The sequence below is a fragment of the Schistocerca gregaria genome, chromosome 1 (genome assembly GCF_023897955.1).
Source record: "Schistocerca gregaria isolate iqSchGreg1 chromosome 1, iqSchGreg1.2, whole genome shotgun sequence".
Lineage (NCBI taxonomy): Eukaryota > Metazoa > Arthropoda > Insecta > Orthoptera > Acrididae > Schistocerca > Schistocerca gregaria.
This window is the reverse complement of record NC_064920.1, coordinates 65,729,778-65,754,447: the sequence shown is the minus strand read 5'-3', so window position 1 is coordinate 65,754,447 and position 24,670 is coordinate 65,729,778. Positions and strand designations below refer to the sequence as shown.

The following is a 24,670-nucleotide window of genomic DNA, read 5'->3' as shown; positions in this document are numbered from 1 at the left end:
ATATGTTGCTGCTCAGCACCTAGACCAGTCACAGACAGGTATAATAAAAAATAATGCAGACCAGTCACAGACAGGTATAATAAAAAATAATGCTAGAAAAATTTCAGTTTTCGGACAAAGTCCTTCTTCAGACATAAAAAACACAGACATTCACACAAGTACTGTTATCTGTGTTTTTTTCTTTTGGACAACTATGTTCAAACATGATAATTCAGTGCCTCTGTTGTTAAGAAGAGTGATGCACAGTTCCTTCAGACATGCATGCACGACCAAAGGAACAGGCACTGCAACGACTACAGCCATTATGAAATACATGAAATGTACTCACAGTTGTGAATACAGAGAACATCAGCTGTATAGGGGAATAATGAAAATGAACATTTCTGCCAGACCAGGACTCGTATGCCGATTTCCAGTTTTACGTGAGATTTCACCTTAACTTCTTTGGCTATCCGTGCATGACTCATGGCTAGACCCAAACTTCCGCGTGTTATCATTCCTGCATCACAACCTGTGCTTGTACGCACATTGTGTAATTCCCACATATGGGAGAACTTTTTTATTTCAAAGTCACTGCCTGGTATCGGCAGATAAACATAGGCACTGCAGTATCGTATTTATCTGCCGATTCCAGGCAACGACTTTTAATTAGAAATGTCCTCCCATATGTGGGCATTACATAATGTGTGTAAGAGTACAGGTTGTGTTGACAATAATGTTCAGTACCATTTTAGGGCATTTTGATTAAACATCTGTTGTAAAGACCACATCCTCTGTCATGTGAATATCAAATTTTAATACCATTAAGTGACAGATTTGTGGATACTGGTATTGTTTTACAATACATGAAAATTTGTTTTCTGGGCATGAAGTTAAATCAACAGCCTTAAAGCTTTACATGGCTTTGACATTGGCCATATTGTTTCCAAGGAAATAAATGGCTTAAAGGCTTTTGGAATTACTTTTGAAATAATAACTAACAACAACACTTTTTGGTGAGTTGCGTGTTTCTGTTTGCATGTAATACATTTTACAATTTATAAATATATCATGTATGATATATGATATAGTGGGAATTAGTGAAGTTCGGTGGCAGGAGGAACAAGACTTCTGGTCAGGTGACTACAGGGTTATAAACACAAAATCAAATAGGGGTAATGCAGGAGTAGGTTTAATTATGAATAGGAAAATAGGAATGCGGGTAAGCTACTACAAACAGCAAAGTGAACGCATTATTGTGGCCAAGATAGATACGAAACCCACACCTACTACAGTAGTACAAGTTTATATGCCAACTAGCTCTGCAGATCATGAAGAAATTGAAGAAATGTATGATGAAATAAAAGAAATTATTCAGATAGTGAAGGGAGACGAAAATTTAATAGTAATGGGTGACTGGAATTCGAGTGTAGGAAAAGGGAGAGAAGGAAACATAGTAGGTGAATATGGATTGGGGCTAAGAAATGAAAGAGGAAGCCGCCTAGTAGAATTTTGCACAGAGCACAACTTAATCATAGCTAACACTTGGTTTAAGAATCATGAAAGAAGGTTGTATACGTGGAAGAACCCTGGAGATACTAAAAGGTATCAGATAGATTATATAATGGTAAGACAGAGATTTAGGAACCAGGTTTTAAGTTGTAAGACATTTCCAGGGGCAGATGTGGACTCTGACCTGTAGATTAAAACTGAAGAAACTGCAAAAATGTGAGAAATTAAAGAGATGGGACCTGGATAAACTGAAAGAACCAGAGGTTGTACAGAGTTTCAGAGAGAGCATAAGGGAACAAATGACAGGAATAGGGGAAAGAAATACAGTAGAAGAAGAATGGGTAGCTCTGAGGGATGTAGTAGTGAAGGCAGCAGAGGATAAAGTAGGTACAAAGACGAGGGCTGCTAGAAATCCTTGGGTAACAGAAGAAATATTGAATTTAATTGATGAAAGGAGAAAATATAAAAATGCAGTAAATGAAGCAGGCAAAAAGGAATACAAACGTCTCAAAAATGAGATCGACAGGAAGTGCAAAATGGCTAAACAGGGATGGCTAGAGGACAAATGTAAGGATGTAGAAGCTTATCTCACTAGGGGTAAGATAGATACTGCCTACAGGAAAATTAAAGAGACCTTTGGAGAGAAGAGAACCACGTGTATGAATATCAAGAGCTCAGATGGCAGCCCAGTTCTAAGCAAAGAAGGGAAGGCAGAAAGGTGGAAGGAGTATATAGAAGGTTTATACAAGGGCGATGTACTTGAGGACAATATTATGGAAATAGAAGAGGATGTAGATGAAGACGAAATGGGAGATACAATACTGCGTGAAGAGTTTGACAGAGCACTGAAAGACCTGAGTCGAAACAAGGCCCCCGGAGTAGACAACATCCCATTAGAACTACTGACGGCCTTGGGAGAGCCAGTCATGACAAAACTCTACCAGCTGGTGAGCAAGATGTATGAGACAGGCGAAATACCCTCAGACTTCAAGAAGAATATAATAATTCCAATCCCAAAGAAAGCAGGTGCTGACAGATGTGAAAATTACCGAACTATCAGTTTAATAAGCCACGGCTGCAAAATACTAACGCGAATTCTTTACAGACGAATGGAAAAACTGGTAGATGCAGACCTTGGGGAGGATCAGTTTGGATTCCGTCGAAATGTTGGAACACGTGAGGCAATACTGACCTTACGACTTATCTTAGAAGAAAGATTAAGAAAAGGCAAACCTACGTTTCTAGCATTTGTAGACTTAGAGAAAGCTTTTGACAATGTTGACTGGAATACTCTTTCTCAAATTCTAAAGGTGGCAGGGGTAAAATACAGGGAGCGAAAGGCTATTTATAATTTGTACAGAAACCAGATGGCAGTAATAAGAGTCGAGGGGCATGAAAGGGAAGCAGTGGTTGGGAAAGGAGTGAGACAGGGTTGTAGCCTCTCCCCAATGTTATTCAATCTGTATATTGAGCAAGCAGTAAAGGAAACAAAAGAAAAATTTGGAGTAGGTATTAAAATTCATGGAGACGAAGTAAAAACTTTGAGGTTCGCCGATGACATTGTAATTCTGTCAGAGACGGCAAAGGACTTGGAAGAGCAGTTGAACGGAATGGACAGTGTCTTGAAAGGAGGATATAAGATGAACATTAACAAAAGCAAAACGAGGATAATGGAATGTAGTCAAATTAAATCGGGTGATGCTGAGGGAATTAGATTAGGAAATGAGACACTTAAAGTAGTAAAGGAGTTTTGCTATTTAGGAAGTAAAATAACTGATGATGGTCGAAGTAGAGAGGATATAAAATGTAGACTGGCAATGGCAAGGAAAGCGTTTCTGAAGAAGAGAAATTTGTTAACATCAAATATAGATTTATGTATCAGGAAGTCGTTTCTGAAAGTATTTGTTTGGAGTGTAGCCATGTATGGAAGTGAAACATGGACGATAACTAGTTTGGACAAGAAGAGAATAGAAGCTTTCGAAATGTGGTGCTACAGAAGAATACTGAAGATAAGGTGGATAGATCACGTAACTAATGAGGAGGTATTGAATAGGATTGGGGAGAAGAGAAGTTTGTGGCACAACTTGACTAGAAGAAGGGATCGGTTGGTAGGACATGTTTTGAGGCATCAAGGGATCACAAATTTAGCATTGGAGGGCAACGTGGAGGGTAAAAATCGTAGAGGGAGACCGAGAGATCAGTACACTAAGCAGATTCAGAAGGATGTAGGTTGCAGTAGGTACTGGGAGATGAAGCAGCTTGCACAGGATAGAGTAGCATGGAGAGCTGCATCAAACCAGTCTCAGGACTGAAGACAACAACAACAACAACATCATGTATGAACCACTGTTCATCAATGTTCACATTCTCTTGGTATATTTTTATTTGTGAACACTACACATTTACAGCTTCTTATATGAGCTCCAATATACCTTGTTTCCCACTGGTCTACCTTTCTTTGTAGTAGACTGATAGTTAGAACCTTGGGACTTCTGAGAAAGCTATTTTTTTATGTTATTGATTGAGGCAGTACAGTGGTCAGTGCAACTGACTTCATATTTGGGAGGATGGCAATTCAGATCCATGTTTCACTATCCAGGTTAAGTTTTCCACAGTTTCCCAAAATTGCTGGCATGGTTTTTTGAAAATCAAGAGATAAATTTAGTTGGGTGCACTACAACCTTATCTTTAGTGCCCAGGTTCATTTGAAAAGGACACAAGGACTTCTTTATCTTTCCTCCATCCGTAGCTTCTGCTCTACCTCTAGTGACCCTAAGTCATTGGGGAATAACATCCTTATTGCATTAAATTTCAGGGTCCATTATTTTTATTGCTTTTAGCTTCTCTGGACAGCTGCATACATATGATAGTAGCAAAGATCATATAATGTTATGTACCAGAATGAATTTTTCATTCTGCTGTGGAGTGTGCACTGATATGAAACTTCCTGGCAGATTAAAAATTACATTCTGTAAACATCTCCCAGGCTGTGGCTAAGCCATGTCTCCGCAATATCCTTTTTTTCCAGGAGTGCAGGAAAGCTTCTGTGAAGTCTGGAAGGTAGGAGACAAGGTACTGGCAGAGTTGAAGCTGTGAGGATGGGTCCTGAGTCATGCTTGGGTAGCTCAGTGATAGAACACTTGCCCACGAAAGGCAAAGTTCCCGCCCGAGTTTGGAACCTTGGTCTGGCACACAGTTTTAATCTGCCATGAAGTTTCAAAATGTAATGCAATTGGATAGATAAAAAATCTACTCTCCAAGTAACAGCAGAACACACACATAAAACAAGGTTATACTTAGGCAAGCTTCCGTATCCAGTGGCTGATTCTTCTGACAGAAGGGGAAGGAAGAAGGGTGAAGGAAAATGACGGGAGAGATGTAGGGAAAGGGGTACAGTTTAGAAAAGTTGCCCAGAACCCCAATTCAGGGGAGACTTACCAGACAGGATGAAAAGGAAAGAGTGATTGTTGGGGATTGCAGCTGATGAGATTTGAAAACCTCAGAGCTTGAAGGTGGAAGACAGGGTAATATACAAGACAGAGATTACTGCTAAAACATCATGCACGAGTTAATAAGAGTGAAAAACTAAGTGCATTGTCCGTAACAGAGGTGGGAGGGGGACAGTGATAAATAGACAGGTCAGAAAATGAAAGATGTAGAAAACTAAAATGGAGTGACAAAAAGGAGTAGCTACTGTGAAGAAATGATGAGACTCAGAAATTACATAATTTAAGACGTCGTAACGCTAGTTCCCAACTGCGGAATTCTGAAAAACTGGTGTCTGAGGGAAGAAGTAAGATAGTCCGTGTGGTGAAACAGGCACTGAGGTCACAAGCATGCTCTGCAACAGGATATTGTGTGTTGTCAACATACACCTTCTGCCTATGCTCATTGATCCTAATTGATAATTTGGTGGTAGTCATGCTGATGTAAAAGGCCAATCATTGTTTACATAACAGCTGGCATATGATGTGTCATTTCACAGGTGGCTCTCCCTTTGATAGCATGTGTTTTGCCAGTTACAGGGCTGGTATAAGTGGTGGTAGGAGAGTGCTTAGGGCAAGTCTTGCAGCGAGGGGAGTTGCAGGGGTAGGGTAGGGAGAAGGGTGCAAAAGGAGTATAAAGTCTGAGAAGGGTATTGCAGAGGTTGGGAGGGTGTGGTGGGTAAAATCTTAGATAGAATGGATCTCATTTCAGCATGATTTTATGAAGTCATGGCAGTGTTGAAGCAGATGATTAATACATTCCAGATCAGGATTATACTGAGTGACAAATGATGTGCTTCAAAGTTCTTTTTTGGTGTGGTTATCAGTACTAGGATTGGATGTGATGGCCTGGGAAATCTGTTTTTTAACTAGGCTGGTTGGGTAATTACATCCAGTGAAGACTGAAGTGAGAATGGTAGTGTATTGTTGTGGACAGTCTTCATCCAAACAAATATGTTTGCCTCAAACACTAAGGCTGTATGGGAGGAACAATTGACATGGAAAGGCTGGCAACTGTCAAAATGTTGTTAGTGTCATTTGTTAGTAGGTTTAATGTGGACAGTAGTGTGTAGCTGACCTTCAGTGCAGACGAGATCAACATAAAGGAAAGTGGCATGGGATTCGGAATAGGACCATGTGAAATTTAATTGGGAGAAGGTATTTAGAGATCCTAGGAATTTTAAAAGATCAGCCTCACATATGGCAAATACATCATCAATATGTCCAAACCAAACCAGGGGCTGAAGACATTGATCCCAGAAAAAAAAACCTCTAAGTGACCTACAAAAAGGTTGGCAAAGGAAGAAGCCATCCTGGTTCCCATGGCTGTACCCCTGACCAGTTTTCTTGTCTGCCTCTCCAAGTTGAAGTAGTTGTTCCTAAGTATAAAGTTGATTAAGGTGAGCAGAAAGGATGTAATAGATTTGGAATCAGGTTGGTACTGACTGAGGAAATATTCAGCGGCAGACACACCATGTACATGGAAGATGTTGGTATTGAGGGAGGTGGCATCAGTGGTGACAAGCAAGGAGTGGGACGGGCATGGATTTCAGGCAATCTAGGAAATGGTTGGTATCTTTAATACAGGGGGGATGTCTTTCTATTGTTGGTTGCAGGTGCTGATCAACTAATGCAAATATATATTTGGTGGGTGCTTTGAAGCCAGCAACTATAGGACGGCCAGAATGATTGGGTTTGTGGTTCTTAGGTGGTGGTGCATGGTTTGAGTGGGGTGAGAGGTACTATGTTTTGAGATGTTAGTCCTTGTGAGGAGCCTGAGGTTTTAAGAAGGGACTGCAGGTCACTTTGAATCACAGAGATGGGATCTTGATAGCAGATGCTGTATGTAGAGGTGTCATCAGCTTTTAGGAAATGCAGAGCCTGGAGTTCTGCAGAGGACAGGTTAGTGTCATGTTGTAGGGACATAAGGAAGGATTGTGAAACAATGCTGGATGTGAGGAATTCTTTTAAGACTTGCAAGGGATGATTTTGAGGTAGTAGTGGTGGACGAAGTTGGGATCATGTTTAGAACTATTCAAGGCAGGGTTCAATGTCAGGTTTGCTGTTGGAAAGATTTTGGGATGGGGCTGCAAAGTGATAACTTTGGGAACTAGCGCTACAACATGTCCTTGGTTCTCACCTCCCACGTAGACTTAATTTACGTTAATTCCTTCCATCTCAGCATTTATTCATAGTAACTACTCCTTTCTTCACTCCATTTCAGTTGCCTATATTTTTAATTTTCTGACCTGTCTAATTTTCACCATCCCCCTCCCACCTCTGTTGTGTTCAATGCATTTAGCTTTTCATTCTTATTAACTCATATATGATGTTGTAGCAGTAATCTCTGTTTTGAATATTACCCTGTCTTCCACCTTTAATCTGTCAGGCTTTCAAATCTTGTCTGGTGCAATCCTCAACAAACATCCTTTCTTCTCATCCTGTCCGGTAAGTCTCCCTTGACCCACAGTTCTGGGTGACTTGTGAAATATACCCCTTTTCCTAAACCTTTCCAGTCCTTTTCCTTCATCATGCTTCCTTCTCCCTCTGCCAGAAGAAGGAGCCACTGGCTCTGAAAGCTTGCAAAAGTATAACCTCCTTTTACGTACGTGTTTTGCTGCTGCTTGCTGAGTAGATTTTCTATGTATCCAAATTACATTCTAAGAAATTGATTATTTTCAAAGATAATATAATGTGATACATACTATCAGACTGTTAAATCAGTGGGAAGTGCTGCACCTTTCGTTCCTTTCCCTTAAGCTGTAGCTTCCTGCATTCTGTTGTTCCCCTTTCCTCAACCCTTTTGATTCATATAGCAGTCTCATCCCCACTAATTTCCATGGTATATTTAAACAGCATTCATGTTTGAAATCACTTTGAATGTGTTTTTCAGAGTCTCTTAACTGGCATATAAATATGTAGTATTGTCTATAAAGGCTGTCCATTTTCAGTTCTAATAATGATTCTCTCGTTACTTCTTTCTCTTTTCCCATTTTTTCTGCAAGGTGCTAATAACTCAACTAAGACTTTTTTCATACTCCCACTCTATCTCATTTGTTTCATTTAGCTATAAGTTCAATTTATCTACTTTTCTCCCTCTACTTTCAGTACCTTATTTAAGCTTCTCAGACTCTGCATTGTGATTCTCTTTCTATAGTGTCTTTTATTATCTTTGAATAGGAGAACAGATGGAATGATTAAAATTGCTTTGGAAAGAAAAATCAGTGATTGCTAAATAAATCAATGAAATGTGGAATATCAGCAATATAAGGAAAAAGATAAATTGCTACTCACCACAAATATGACATGTTGAGTTGAAGACAGGAACAACAAAAAACATCAAGCTTTCAACCAAAGCCTTCCATAGAAAAAGAATTAGGTATATATTCATTCACACAAGCAAGTACACCTCATGTGCACATGAGTGCCATCTCCAGCAGCTCGGACCAGAAAGAAACCGTCACTTGAACGGAAACAGCAGTCTGGAGGGGGCAGGGAAGGGGAATGGATAGCAGAGTACCGATGGGTGGAGCGAAGAGCACTGTCAGGTGGAGCATGCAGGGTCTAGAAGCAGGCATGATGAGACGGCCACCAGGCGCAGTGTTGAGAAGCTGTGGGACAGGGAGGTGTGGAGAGTTGGGGGGCATGTAAATGGAGAGGAGCAGGCAAGGGAACAGACAGGCGGGTGCATTGGCCGAGTGTGGCACACTATGAAGGTGAGGGAACATGGCAGAGAGGAGCTGACGGGACAGAGGGAACAGAAACTGTTGGCTGGAGGGTATGGGGACAGTAGGTTACTGTAGGTTAAGGTGGGAATAATGTCAGGAGTGAAGAATGTATTACAATTTTAATGCCCAACTGTGCAGTTAAAAAAACGTGGTAGTGGAGGAGAGGATCCGCATGGCTCGGGATGTGAAGCAGCCATTGAAATCAAGCATATTATGTTCAGCTGCATGTTGTGCAACAGGGTTGTCTACATTACTCTTGCCGACTGTTTAGCAGTCACCATTCATCCTGTTGGTTGTCATACTAATATAAAAAGCTGTGCAATGAATGCAGTGGAGATAGTGTAACACATTCTTCGCTCCCAAAATTATCCTGGCCTCAACCTATGCTAACTTACTACCTCCACACACTCCAGCCAACAGTTTCCACCCCTTCTGTCCTATTGTCTCTGTCCTATTCATGTACTGACTTACTCTTTGTGTGCAACCCTCTGCCAATGCGCCAATGCAGCTGCCCAGCTTTCCCCTTCCCTGCTCCTCTCCTTTTCTGCTCCATGTTTCCCCCTGCTCCCCTGCTCCCTGCTTCACAGCCTCTCAACACTGCACATGGTGGCAGTCTTGTCATGCTTCCATCTAGATGCTGCACGCTCCACCAGACAGCACTATCTCCCCCCCCCCCCCCCCCATACTCTGATATCCCTTATCTTATCATCACCCCCCCCCCCCCTCTGTCCCAGTCACCCTTACCCTTACCCTTACCCTTACCCTTACCCTTACCCTTACCCTTACCCTTACCCTTACCCTTACCCTTACCCTTTCCCTCTAGACTGCTGCTTTCATTCACGTGACAGTTTTATTTCTGTCCAAGTTGTGTGAGGTCCTGTGTGTGTGAGGTGTGCTTGCTTGTGTGAATGAATGAATGTGTGTGTGTCTGTGTGTGTTTGTTTGTTTCTTTTTCCTTTCCTGAAGAAGGCTTTGGCTGAAAGCTGAATGTATAACAGTTTTTTTCATTTTGTCTGTCTGCAACTTCGTGTAACCTTTATGGTGAGTAGCAATCTGTACTTTTCCTTATATTTTTGGTTGCTAAATAAGTATTTCAGTGGACATAGATTCAAAAACCTTTTGTTACTTGATGTGTAGTTGAATTCTGAAATATTATAAATTCTGTTATTTCACTTTTATATTTTCTCAAGTTTTTAGTTACTTATCAATGAAATGTTTTTGATAGAGAATATCACAATTCTCCACCCATAGGGCATTATTTCTTCTTTGTGATTCTCAAATTTTGCCAGTTATAAACAAAACATGAAATCTCTACTTCAACCATATTATTATTATGTCTTTTGAGGTATGGTGATACAGGACAGTTGAGTAAAGCTTTATAAAATTTACCTTGCTGTCATGCTTAAGTTCTGTTTTAAGTTTACCAACTCAGGATCAATCAATCATTATTCATGTATGCTATGTTATAGTTATATTATAGTTATATTCTTGTATTAATATTCTGTTTAGTGTGCATTTGGTATGAAGGTTGATCAAATATAAACAAGACTTAGCATTCCGAGTGCCTATTTCTGAAGACAGTGGTAGCACCTTCTGCAAGGCACAGTGCAGGGGATATCAGGAGTGTGGCTGGAAGGCTGTTGAGCTCTGCGAACCCATGTAGTAGTACTGCTCACCTGAGCAACAGGCTTATATTATGGCAGTGCAATGCATCATCATCATGTTTCTTAGTCATGAAGTGACAGAAATGTTATGGAGCTGAATGCATAGTTTGATTAGGAAATGCTTTCAAGGCCTCATGTGTTTCCTTTGAATAAGGAGCTTAGGATAGAGTGTAAACATGTTTGTAATGAGACCCGTGAGTGTCATCCACAGACACATACTGCATTCGAGAAAATAAATGCCATTCATAATGCCACTGAAGGTGATATCTGGTCTCCTGAAATTGCTCCTCAGTTATGGAACCTGTCAAGCCATCCTCACATGACAACTAGTCCACCATGAAGTGTGTGTTCTGCTTGAGTCCCTTAATGTTTGACCATAGAAAATAAGTTATAAGTTCTGCAAGTTACTGATGAGAATGTTTGCCGATTAAAGGAAGGCATTTTTGAATGGCATTGTGTGTGACGAAAGTTGCTTACATAACTCTGTGCTCAAGCCGTGCCATAGCATTTTGTGTGTTGAGTTTTTTGCTCATACATTGTACTATCAGCACAGGATACTGACATAATCTTTTGAACGAGATTAGATTTTCTTACCACAGAAAACATACAACCAACAAATAAGACTAATCATTTTCCTTTACAACAATACACTCCTCCGTTTAGCAGCTCTCACTTATCGAAAGTGGGGAGAAATGTAATGGACACCATTTGACCACCCTCCATATAGCAAAACCTATCATCCTTCGATTTTCATCTTTTTGGATCGCTCAAAGAGTCGTTATGTGGCAAACAATATGAGAATGATGCAACTGTGGAAGGCTTTGTGTGCAATTCGCTGGTGATGTGGCTACCGCTCCTTTTAGGATGAGGAGATGAAGAAGTTGCATATAAACTGAACTAAGTGCATTTCCAAAGTAAGATGTTACACAGAACAGTAGTTTATATTTGATTATATTATAACAGCAAATGAAAAAATGAAAAACAAAAAAAAGTCTGTTATATTTGATCCAACCTTGTACTATTAGTTAACAATGTTTATGTAGTGATGAAAAATAACAATAAATTGTCAGTAATTACAGTAAGTTGTGTAGTTAGGACTTAATTTGCATTTTTTAAATATTTTATTACAGCCACGGAAGCTGTTACTAGAGCAGTTGTCACGTGTTTTACCACCTGATGATACAATACCAGATACTGTGGCTCTTGTTAATGGCTGTGATCCTCAGGGTACCTTGCTTGCTTCCCGTCTTCAGGAACTGCGTCAACAGAAAGTTGTAAGCACGATGGGACCAGCAGATGTGCGTGCTACTGTTACATGTCTTGTCAGCAAAATTCAAAAGTTGTGAGTTTCAATATATTTGTATTTAATACAATCTAGATTGTTATTTTCTGGAGTTGTGTCGCAGGGTTCAGAACTGCAGGGCCTGCCTAAGTGGGTCAGGAGGGCGTTATGCAGCTGTATGAGACCTCAAAGTATTAATGTAAGATCCAAAGAAATTCCCTGCACATAAATTCTAGTGATCAGCTGCTGAAGCATTCATAACAGTGTCCAAGAGTTGGAAGCACTCCTAAAAAGCAGTGGAGTTCACCTGACACTAGGAACAGAAATCTGGGCAAGAGCCAAATTCAATTTCAGTGAGATTTTTGAAGTTTTAAATGTATTTCAAAAGAATGGGCTAATGGGGAAATGCAATTGATGTATTTGTCACAGTAGATAAGAAACTCAGATCCACCAAGATTGAAACTGGAGGTGCATACAAGAGTGGTTCTGTAAGACTCATCATCAAGGGTGGGCATGGACTTATCTATATCTGCATCTATACTCTAGAAACCACCATGAGGTGCATATCAGAGGTATGTCCCATTGTACCAGTTATTAGGTTTTTCCCATTTCCTTCACACATGGAGCATGGGAGAATGATTGTTTGAATGCCTCTGTGCATGCAGTAATTTTTCTAATCTTATCCTCATTATGTCTATGTGAGCAAAACATAGAGATTGTAGTATATTCCTAGGGTTACCATTTAAAGCCGGTTCTTGAAACTTTATTAAAAGACTTTATTGAGATAGTTTATGTCTATCTTCAAGAGTTTGCGTGTTCAGTTTGTTCAGTATGTCTGTGACACTCTGTGACCATTCCTGCTGCCTTCTCTGTATACGTTATATATCCCCTGTTAGTCCTATTTGGTACAGGTTCCACACACTTGAGCAATATTCTAGAACTGGCCACACAAGTGATTTATAAGCAATCTCCTTTGTAGACTGATTGCACTTCTCCAGTATTCTACTAATAAACCAAAGTCTACCACCTGTAATAATCGTCTGCCACCTGCTATTCCAAGACTGAGCCTTTGGGATCATTCCATTTTATATCCCTACAAAGTGTTACACACGGGTATTTGTTTGAGTTGGTCGATTCCAATGGTGACTCATTGATATTATAGTTATAGGGTACTACATTCTTTCGTTTTATGAAGTCCACAGTTTTACATTTCTGAACATTTAAAGCAAGTTGCCAGTCTTCGCACCACTTTGAAATCTTATCAAGATCAGACTGAATGTTTATGCAGCTTTCATTATAGATAACTACATCATCTGCAAAAAGTCTGAGGTTACTGTTAATATCATCTGCAAGGTCATTAATACACAACATGAACAGCAAGGGTCCCAACATACTTTCCTGGGGCACCCCTGAAGTTACTTCTACATCTGATGATGACTGCCCATTCAGGATAACATGCTATGTCCTTGCTACCAAAAAGTCCTCAGTCAAGTCACAAATTTCACTTTAACCCCGTATGATCGAACCTTTGACAACAAGCATAGATGTGGCACTGAGTCAAATGATTTTCAGAAGTCAAGAAACACTGTGTCTACCTGACTGTCTTGAACCAAAGCTTTCAGTATGTCATGTGAGAAAAGTGCAAGTTAAATTTCAGATGACTGATGTTTTCGGAATCCCTGCTGGTTGGCATGGAGGAGGTTATTCTGTTCAAGATACCTCATTATGTTTGAGGTCAGATTATGTTCTAAGATTAAACAACAAACTGATATCAAGGCTATTGCATGGTAGTTTTGTGGATGTACTATTCTTCTTGTAGACAGGTGTAACCTGTGCTTTTTTCCAAGAACTGGGCACAATTTTTTGTTCAAGGGATCTACGATAGATGATAGTATGAAGAGGGGCTAACTCACTCATAAATTCAGTGTAGATTCTGACAGGGATTCCATGGGGCACTGGAGCTTTGTTCAGTTTTAACGATTTCAGCTGTTTCTTAACACCATTGACACTAATACTTATTTCATTCATCTTTTCAGTGGTACAATGATTGAATTGGGGCAATTCTCCTGGGTTTTCCTTTGTAAAGAAACATTTGAAAACAGAGTTAAACATTTCACTTTTGCTTTGTTGTCCTCTATCTCAGTTCCTGTCTCATTTTCTGAACACTAACTTTGATGCCACTAACAGCCTTCACATACAGTCACAATTTATTTTGGGTTTTGTGAAATATCATTAGACAATACTCTGTTATGGTAGTCACAGAAGGCATCATGCCTTACTCTCTTGACAGCCAACTTTGTTTATACAACATCTCTCTCCTTCTAGTCCTACACTTTGTTATACATCTCTTACGTAGTAGTTTCTGTTTCTTTAGAATTTCTTTACAGTGAATGTTCCACGTGAGTTCCCTCCCATTATGAACTGTCTACTGGGTATGTATCTATCCAGTGCCTGGTCAACTATTCTTTTACCACATTTACTTGAACTAAGCCGCACATTTTTCCAGTTTTTGCAATTTAAAAAAAAAAAAAAAAAAAAAAAAAAACGCATGCGGCTTAGAATCGTGTGCAAAGCAAGCGGAAGTTCTGAAAAATGTTGGTAGGTGCCGCCGCAACTAACTTCTGCTGTCGAATATATGTAGCGCTACACACGCGTGCTTTCTAGGCACAAAGATAAATACTGGCGCCAAAACCTCTGAGTCAGTAAATAAATTTAAAAAACAAAAAGTGGAAGAAGAGCTTTTTTCTCTGCCCCGAGTTTCAACCACTGCATTTTCATACATTATCCAACGAAGTAAATACAAATTCCGCATTGTTCATTTTTGAATGTAGCAGAATTTCAATGTACTACGAAAATCCGACTGGCAAGACTGGGATGTTTGTCAATATGGCCAACTGTACGTTCTGAATTTTTTCCTACCTGTGAGAAGAGATGGTTGCTAATAGGAACCTGATGAAATGTGAATCACTTGCAGTATTCTCTTCACTATAAGAATAATATGAATATAAACATTTTGCCATGTATTTTTTCATGTTTGCTGCTATCTCATTTAAATCCTGTCTGCCTAATAAACTACGAAACTAGAGTGAGACAACAGCAAATGCGGAAGAATATACATATCGTGTCATGTTTATATTCGTATTCTTGTGCCTAATAGTGATACAGTCAGAAATGAAGCACGGCAACTGACTAGATTTTTAAATCTAAGATGACTCTAATATTTCTGTGCAGAATTTCATGTACTAAAGAAGGGCCGCAAAGATTTTCAAATGGAAAAAAAATTTCGCCTTACTCTTGTTCAGAACATGTTCTATCATACGCAGTCTATTATTTGGTTCTTGGGGATCATTATCAAAGAAAGCAGCAGTGGAAGTAACAACAAATAGCAGTCTCTTGCCATTGTTTCGCTAATGAGACGATTCCTCTCTTTTTTTAAAAAAAATTTTAAGCGGCGGTAGCGCGCACAAAAGCAATCCATGCCCCGAGCGGCAACAGGCCATAAACACGCACTATCAGAATGCGACAAACAATGCATGACACAGTACAGTTATGCATTTTCAGCTTAGAATGCCTTAAACACCTATAACAAAGAAAATGACACTTATCAGATCAAAGCAAAATAAGCAATCCATTCAAACCAGACGAAGCACGTGAAAAAGGAGGGCTACCCGCATAAATACGGACGGAGCGCCTGACGCATAGCAGTAGCTAAGCCTACGACTCGAACCAAACTATTGTAGCTGTATCATCATTCATTCGACCTAAATTGTGTCTCATATTACAATGGACCAACTTTGTTTTGATTTGGAGGTGCGGCCTAAAACTTTTCTCTCCCCTTGAATTTTGAGTCTTAAATTTCACGTGCGGCTTAGATTTGGGAAATTTTTTTTCCCCTTTATTTCGAGTCTCATTTTTCAGGTGCGGCTTAGATTCGAGTAAATACGGTAAACTTGAGTCACAGTTCCTCTACATGCTCCCGCCCTGTGCTTGAAAGTTTCAAGTTTCTCATTGAGATACGACACTACTGATTTTTTATCTAGTTTACTCAACATACATATCTTTCGGCTTGTTTTAGTTGTCCTTTGTACTTTGGTAATCATTGTTGGTACAACCATGTCATGGTCACGGGCATAAGTTTCAGTGTGGACATCGACCAGATTTACCACCTGATGTATCCAAAACTTTCAAGAACATTTCAGCTCACACCAAGAGACTATAGACAGCTATCGATCGATTTAAAAAAATTGCTTGCTCTGAAGACTACTTTTAGCTGATAGTTCAGAAATCAACTCATGATGGAAATGTGTTAGATCTAATGGCACACTCACACACTCACACACATACACACACACACACACACACACACACACACACACACACACACACACATATTTACGCAAGCATATCTCACACACACATGTCTTTGAGTTGTGGTGGCGTGAATGTATGTGTGTGTGTGTGTGTGTGTGTGGGTGTGTGTCACTTACTCTAGAAGAAGACCTTTTGGATGAAAGTTCATATCTGTAAGTCCATCTTTATACAGATGGTTGCAAGACCTCTGCTGATCAATATAGAATTTTGAATAAAAACAGCTTTCAGCCATCTAAATTTCAAATTGTAATTTTATTTGAGTAACCACCATCTTCAGGCCCCCTGACTGACATGTAGGAAGATTCCCATCTCTGTAGAATGAATTTTTCACTCTACAGTGGAGTGTGCATTGATATGAAACTTCCTGGCAGGTTAAAACTGTGTGCCGGACCAAGACTCGAACTCGAGGCCTTTGCCTTTTGCGGGCAAGTGCTCTACCAAGAAGTTTCATATCAGTGCACAGTCCACTGTAGAGTGAAAATTTCATTCTAGGAACATCCCCCAGGCTGTGGCTAAGCCATGTCTCCGCAATATCCTTTCTTCCAGGAGTGTTGGTTCTGCAAGTTTTTCGCAGGAGAGCTTCTGTGAAGTTTGGAAGGTAGAAGATGAGGTACTGGTGGAATTAAAGCTGTGAGGATGGGGCATGAGTTGTGCTTGGGTAGCTCAGTTGGTAGAGCACTGGCCCGTGAAAGGCAAAGGTCCCGAATTCAAGTCTCGGTCGGGCACATAGTTTTAATCTGCCAGGAAGTTTCATTCCCATCTCTTGTCCAGTTGAAATGGGGGCGAGCATTCAGGCCTGGCATCAGTAGATTTTTGGTACCTGGTAATGGAGCAGTCTCATAGATTCATTGCTAATGAAATCAAGTTAATGGAACAATCGGCAAGTGGTGATCGGAGGGATCATGGTGTCAAAAATCTACAGATACCAGTCACTGAATGCTGGCTCCTATTTTGACTGGACCAGAGGTGGGAATCTTCCTACTCTTTGGTCAGGGGGCCTGCAGACGTCATAATGTAGCACCTAAACTGCTTGCTCAAATAAAATTACAATTTGAAATTTAGGCACCTGTCCTCTATACGGTGAGTAGCAGTCTGTCTTTTTCATAATATTATGATTAAATGTTCTGTGAGGCAGTTACAGAGGGAATAGCCCACTCTCAAGGAGTAACTGAAATCCTTTATATCTGTGATTAAACATACAGAGAACCTGTAGCTCAAGTTTAGAAAAATGGCTGATCAATCACTGTACAGATATGTACCTAGTTGAACAGTTCGTGATGGGAGGAACCTTTTATGGTATGTAGTCTCTGTAAAGAAGCAGGGACTGCTGCATAATAGGTGGAAAACAAAGCAGAGGTTAAAAGATAGAATAACACTTCTAGAAACCGCCAGAAAGTTTCAGGGAGATGCTGAATGAAATACATTTGGTTGTAGAAAGGCCAGTGCACGAATCTTCAGTAACTGTCATAACAGAATCTACTTGAAAGATCTCTAACAAAATATGAAGTAATACATAAAATAAGGAAAAGGCAACCACTCGCAAATAGCCACTCGCATATAGTGAATTGATGCGTGACGTACAGAAACAGATAACAGAAAACGGCATGTACACTACCTTTTTTTCTAGCCAAAGAACACACATTTCCACGCAAAACCACAGAGAGACCCAAATGCGCACTCCTGTGGCCACAACAAGACTGATTATTGATACGTGATTATTGAAAGCAATTGCGTGAGCTGATGGAGATGAGGAGGGCTGTAGGGAAGGACTTAAGAAGGGGTAGCATAGAGAGGCAGCTTTTTGAAGGAATGAATCTGTGGCTGCACAGCAAGATGTAAAGAGCACAGGGAATAGAGCAAAAAGAGATGTGAAAAGTGGGAGTGGGAGGAAAATTGGAGAAAGGTGAAGATGAAGAGAAGAGGAGATGAGTTGGAAAGAGAGAGAGAGAGAGAGAGAGAGAGAGAGAGAGAGAGAACCTGGGAGGGAGAGGGAGAAGTGGTAGGACGAGGCAGTGCATGATCTGGACAGAGAAGGAATGTTGTGGACAGAAGATGGAAGGGAAAAAGTAACATGAGACAGTGGGAACAGGTTAGTGGAGGGTTAGGCCAGGAGAACTGTGAAAGATCAGAAAAACCTGTATTGGAAGGGAGTATCCTAATGAACTGTGTAGTGAAGCAGCTGTTGAAGTCATTTGTGTTGTTGCATGCAGCATGTTGTGGTTGGAGTTTGCCACAGTTTGGTCATGCCAATTTATGCAAATAGGTAGTTGATTACTTGTCATGCCCACACAGAATGCTGTATAGTAATTGCAGCATAGCTGCTATGTAACACAGGTGCTTTCGCACAGGGCCCTTCCTTTCATTGGATAATAAATCCCTCTGATAGATGCTGTAGTAGGTTGTGGGTCGGTGTATGGGACAGGGCTTGCATCTGGACTGCCCACCCAAGGAGTGCAGGATGACAAGGAACACCGCTTTGGAGGATGTGGGTAAGATATCCTTCACCTCTGAGCATGGTGAAAGGTGTTCAGAGCACTGGTGGAGGACGTAATTGAGCTTTTCAGGGTCACGGTGATGCTGGGTAATCAGAGGAATGCTAGTCGGTGGCTGGTAAACGGGTTTACTGGTTTTAGAGGAGTAAATGACACAGAAGATTTGTTTATGGGTGGGCAGGGTAGAATATTGTCTTAGTAAAGACTCTGGTAAAACTATCGATATATTTTGGCAACTCCTGATTTTTGCTGCAGATGTGGCTTTCACTGCAGATGCGGTGTCCATGGATGTCGAGGCTCTAAGGAAGAGACTTTCTGACATGGAACAGGTGACATGTCAAAGTGGAGGTACAGTTGGTGGTTGGTGCATTTGATATGGATAGACTCATTTATGGAGCCATCTGAGAGGAGACTGACTTTTAGGAAGGTGGATCAATGAGTTGAGGAGGACCAGGTGAAGCAGTTGTGCGAATAGATGTAGAGGTTATGAAGAAAAGAGCAAAGGTTGTCCTTATTGATGGAACAGATCATGAAAGTCTAATCAGTGAATCTGAATCAGACAAGAGGTTTTAGGTGATGATTGGATAGGAAGTATTTGTCCAGATGGCCCATAGATCTAAATAAGTTGGCGTAGGACAGTGCCATGTGAGTACCCATTGCAGTACCATTTGCTTTCTTCTTCTTCTTCTTCTTCTCTTTTTTTTTTTTTTTTTTAAAAAAAAAAAAGATTTGGCCTGAAATAACTGTGGGGCAGGATGTGGTTGGCTAGGAGGATAGGAAAGAGGTGGTGAGTTTGGGAACAGCAGTAGTGCTTCATGGCCACAAGGATGGTGTACAAGGATGTCATAGCCTTAGTGACCAATGAGGAGTCTTGTGGTAACAGGACAGAAACTGAGCAGTGTCTTGAATGTAGGATGGGAGATTACAGACAATAGTTTGGAGGTGTTGGACAACAAAGGAGTTCATTCTGTCAGAGCATTATAGCCAGCCACAAGGGGATAACCAGTCAGGAGATTTGTGGGACTGGGCTTGTAGAGTAGGTAAAAGGAAGGAGTGTGCAGAATTTCTGGTGTGAGGAGCTGCTTGAGATCATGTTGGTCTTCTGTGATAGGATCATGGTAGTATGATTTGTATACAGTGGAATCAGAAAGCTGGCAGAGATCCTCAGCCACTTAGTCACTATGATTCATGACCACTGAGATGAAACCTTTCTCTTCAGGATGGATGGTATGGTATGGATTGTTGTTTTTCAGGTTAGAGCAAGCAGGGTGTTCCATAAGAGTGATGTTGGAGTGTCTCAGGAGAGGTTTAGGAATGGATGGTGAGACCATGTTAGAAATTGCAAATTCCTGAAAGCTGGAAGTGAATCACTGTTGGAAGGAGGTTGGGACTGTCTTAAATATGCTTCCATACGTGGATTTGGTTGTCTGTTGTCAGTGAGGTGTGGGGTGAAGAAATATATCCAATGCAAAGAATGAGTAAAGGGAAGGACATCTTTTACAAGTCCATTGTGGTTGAAATTAGGCTTGGGGCTAAAGATGAGGCCTTTAGAAAGGGCCGACAGTTCTGCAGGGGTTAGAGAGTTTTGACAAAAAATTTGACAACAGTCTCACAGGTGTGTTCAGGTGTAGTGCGTTTTGCAGAAGGTGGATGAAATTTTTGGGGATGTGGAAGACGGACTAAGTCAGTAAGGTATGGATATGGAGCTACGAGAGGTTGACAGGGGTTGGGGGGAGAGTTGGATCATAATGATAGGTTTTATTCGTAGTTAAAGGTAGTCTCATGCAGGCATAAAACGGGAGTAGCTGGGACAGTTTCATCAGATGGTGCTGGGAATGCTGTTCCAGCTGTTGAAGGGCAAAATATTCTATTGCAGTGATGGAATTCAGAAAATTAGGGTCACAGAGTACCAGGATCTTCCAAAATGTTTACAGGGTGTCAAGTAGTGTTCGAGCTTGAATTTTACATTTGCGAAGGACCAGATAGGTGATAGTGAGAGACTGGTGTAATTGGAAGAGGTGAAGGTTCTTATGGTAGGGTGGGTGACAGCCAGAGATGCCAGTTTTAATGGTAAGTCCATTAGGTGCAGTACCAGGTGCCAGACTGGATTTTAAGAAGAGTATGTGTGATGGGAGTTTTGCAAGGTCAATACACTGTGTTAGAGACACTGCTCATTTCCTTCTGTGCCTGTCTGCAGTTCCTGTCACATTATCATCAGAATCCTTGTTACTTACTGTGGACATGACATCCTTGTACACCACATCTCTTGTACTCTCTTTTAAGACCAGACTTAGTGTCAATATTGCCTCATTCATATGTTTGTCCATATCAACCCACCAACACCACCTCCACTTTGACAACTGTCACATGTTCCACTTCCAAAAGTCTCTTCCTTACAGCTTTGCCATCTGTGGACATTGCACCTGCAGTGGAAAGCAGGAATTGTCAAAATATACTGGTAACCTTACTGATAAAATTCTATCTAGTACATCCATAAACAAATCTCCCATACCATTTGTTCCTTCGATACCAGTAAACCTGTGATTACGCAGTATCATCCTGTCCTTGAAAAACTCAATCACATTCTCCTCCATGGCTTCGAATTCTCTCACCTTGCTCCGAGATGAGGGATATGCTACTCCTCCTTGTCTCAATAGACAATATTAGCCCATTGCATACACTTCCATATACCACTCTTAATTGAGCATGTTAGACCTAGGGATCACTATATGTGATGCACTACATAGATTCAGTGTTTCCCCACAGTCATAAACATTGCTGCTAGTAGTTGAAGGAAACCTCATATCAGCGTGTCTTTGATTATAACCTATCCCAGTCTGAGCCACTTGATAATCCATCATCACTCTTGCATGCCACCTGATAGCTTTCTTAACGACAGGATCAATCCCTGGGGGTTGTATGAGTGTACAGTCGACTTTTTTCTCCTGGGGTAATCAGGGTGTGGTGGTGATTTCACTGGCAGTACTGTGAGACCATTTCTAGCTCATCTCCTTTGATCTCTCTGGGGATGCATTAGTGGCCCTATTCCAGACAGTATTTATTAGTTGTCTGCAGAATTGAGGCATAGCGAATGTTTCACAATACAGCTGGTGAGTTAACTGCTATGTCAACTTGCTTGGGACGTGCTGTGTGTTTCAAGCTCAGGTTTGTTTATTCTGCAATAGCACAGTGGCAGAGTGGTTGTCTGCAGTGCAGAAGAATGTGCACCATATCAGGAAAGAAAACAAAGGATATCATGTAGGTGCTGCAGTCCATTTATCTACTGTATCTTACATTTGCAGGGGAATGATGAGTGAATTTTTGCACTAGTTGAATGTAATCCTGTACTCATGCATTGTTGCATGTGTTCCAAGTGATGACTGATAACTTTTTTGAAAACATTCAACTTTCAGTGTTGTTAAAACACCTATTCAAACAGAAGATATAGTATTACAAAAAAAAAAAAAAAAAAAAAAAAAAAAAAAAAAAAAAAAAAAAAAAAAAAAAAAAAAAAAATTAAATAATTGAAATACACATTTTACCATTAAATCTGAGTAAAGTTAATTACAATTTTTGTAACTCTTTTACTGGAAAGCCAACATTTTTAACATTTAAATGCACTATATTATAAATTTTAAAAATTTAAATGCTGGTATGATACAATACTGACAAACCAAATTCTTCCCACAGCTGTAACAGCAATGCAAAACCACCTCCTCCTATTAAAGTTTTGCTTGCTGGTTCTGACAGTTTTGTGAATTCAGTATTAAGGCTCTATGTGGACCAGCTGTCCTTGAAACCGCCTGACTGGCAGAACTACATCAAATTCCTCATAGTTCCTTTAGGTAAAGTATTTATATAGTTGACAGATTTTATTATATCACAAGTAGAAGCATAGTTTATTAACAGGGATGCTACAAACATTAATTGTATAATAGTTTAGTTGGATCATATAACAATGTAATCAGTGTGTAACATAATTTTAGTAATATTTTATGATGATTATGATAGCTTTTTTTATATTCATTGATAAATGATTGCTCTCCCAGAAGCCTTCAGTTAGTAGGCAGGATGAGAAAATCCAGCCGGCCGGTGTGGCCGAGCGGTTCTAGGCACTTCAGTCTGGAACCACACGACCGGTACGGTCACAGGTTCGAATCCTGCCTCGGGCATGGATGTGTGTGATGTCTTTAGGTTAGATAGGTTTAAGTAGTTCTAAGTTCTAGGAGACTGATGACCTCAGATATTAAGTCCCATGATGCTCAGAGCCAGTTTTTGAGAAAATCCATTTTTCATTTCATCCTGTCTGGTAAGTCTTCCTTGACACAATATTGAGGGTGACTTTCCCTGTATATGCAAGCCTTTCCAGTCTCTTTTCCTCCAATATTTTCTTGCTTTTTGCCAGAAAAAATGGACACCTGGTTCCAAAAGCTAGCAATGTTACATTTCTTTGTGTATCTGTCAACTATCAGTTTATGAGTAGACACACTGTCTTTTTGCCTTCATCTCATTTTTACCTTTGAGTCCACCAATTCAGCATTGGCTTTGCATCCTCTTTTTTTTTCATACTCACATGTCTTTCTTATTTATCATTTAGAGGGGCTGGCCAGTACTTACCTCAGCTCAGTATAGCCGATAGAAACACAAAAAACAACCGAAAATTTAAGTTCCTAGCTTTCCGAAAGCTAGGAACTTAAATTTATGGTTGTTTTTTGTGTTTCTATCGGCTGTACTGAGCTGAGGTAAGTACTGGCCAGCCCCTCTATCTCTTTGTTAGTAATTGTTTCACATCTTTATATGAGATTTTCCATTAATTAGTTATTTATCATTTACATATTTATCGTTTATATGTCCCCCCTCCTCCTCCACATTTCACCTAATTTTTTTTTACATATATGTTTTGCTTCACCGCTTCATCCCCATTTTATCGTTAATTTATGTATGGTTTACCAACAGCTTTTTCTGTCATTTATCATCACTCCTATTGTAGATTTAACATTACATTGTTAGTTTCTGAGTTATTTTCACCTTCTGTGGGTGCTGTCTGTGATATAGCTTCTTAGATGTCTTTGAGGAATTACTTCTTACCTTTTTTTCTCTTAACACTCTTGTTCCTTTCTTGACTGGTGTACAATGATCTCATTCCAAAAACTTAATCCATTTGAATTTTTACGTTTTACTCTGGAGTTACTACTTTCTTACATGTTACTAAGTAGGCATTTTATCTCTCTCTACTCATTTGAAGTTTCATATTGGCATGTTCTCTCCTGAAAAAAATAAATTTAACTTCTCATTGGGATATCTTGTATTACTGATTATATTTATGAGGTATTAACACTTGTAGCATACCATTTCTACATAGAACAAGATTTAATAACTAGCAGTTATTATTTCCCACAGGACAATAGTGAAACTGAAACGCCAAATTGCTTAGTTTTGAACTCTGCACAGCTTTATTTTTGTAGGCAACAACACATTAGCTCGGTATCTGGGGTCTTTGGATGCCGTATATGCCTCTGCATTCACAGTGGATAGCTGGAAGGAACTTTTAGAACATGCAGAGCTACAAAAGACTGACTGCCAAGAAATGCTCAATAGGGTTCATCGTTATCTGCATAATGCGAGTGCCATTCTTCAACTGCCAATTGCTGAAGCGATGATAACTTATAAAGAGAAAAGGTACTTTTATAGTCTTTTCTATGTTGTATATTATTATCGTGTTGATTTTATTAGTTACTAAAAAACAGATTAACATACTAGTAAGCCCTGCACATTTGTACTAATTTAAAGTACTAAAAAGATGCACGTTTTATGAATTACTACTATAAGTATGTCACATTTTAATCCACCGACATTCATGACGATTTTTATTTTTAACAGCTCAGACGATGAATCTTCTCAAATATTTATACCTTTCATCAACGTAAGTATGCATAATTTACTACGTAAATTAATCTGCTTTCGACAGCCTTACATGACTTGTATACATGTTTCAAGCATTAGTTATCAATGAAATAATTTTTAAGAGAAGTCTCTCTCTGACCAACAAACATATTTTCCCTCATGGAAATCAGCAATAGTCTACACGAAAATACAATTTCAGCTTAATATTTTAATGTCTATTAGTACTTCATATTTGAAAACAGTGTACAGTCAA

At 39.9% G+C, this 24,670-nt stretch overlaps 1 protein-coding gene across 5 annotated transcripts in view; it reads left to right on the top strand.

Annotated features, from left to right (window-relative positions):
• LOC126329352 (phosphofurin acidic cluster sorting protein 2) overlaps positions 1-24,670 on the top strand; it is a 668,535-nt gene that overhangs the window by 566,951 nt on the left and 76,914 nt on the right. For all 5 annotated transcript variants that reach the window (XM_049996154.1, XM_049996187.1, XM_049996211.1 and 2 more), the window contains 4 exons: positions 11,499-11,710; positions 22,204-22,358; positions 23,979-24,192; positions 24,394-24,436. In XM_049996154.1, the coding sequence (XP_049852111.1) occupies positions 11,499-11,710; positions 22,204-22,358; positions 23,979-24,192; positions 24,394-24,436 (624 nt within the window). The remainder of the gene's footprint in view (positions 1-11,498; positions 11,711-22,203; positions 22,359-23,978; positions 24,193-24,393; positions 24,437-24,670) is intronic.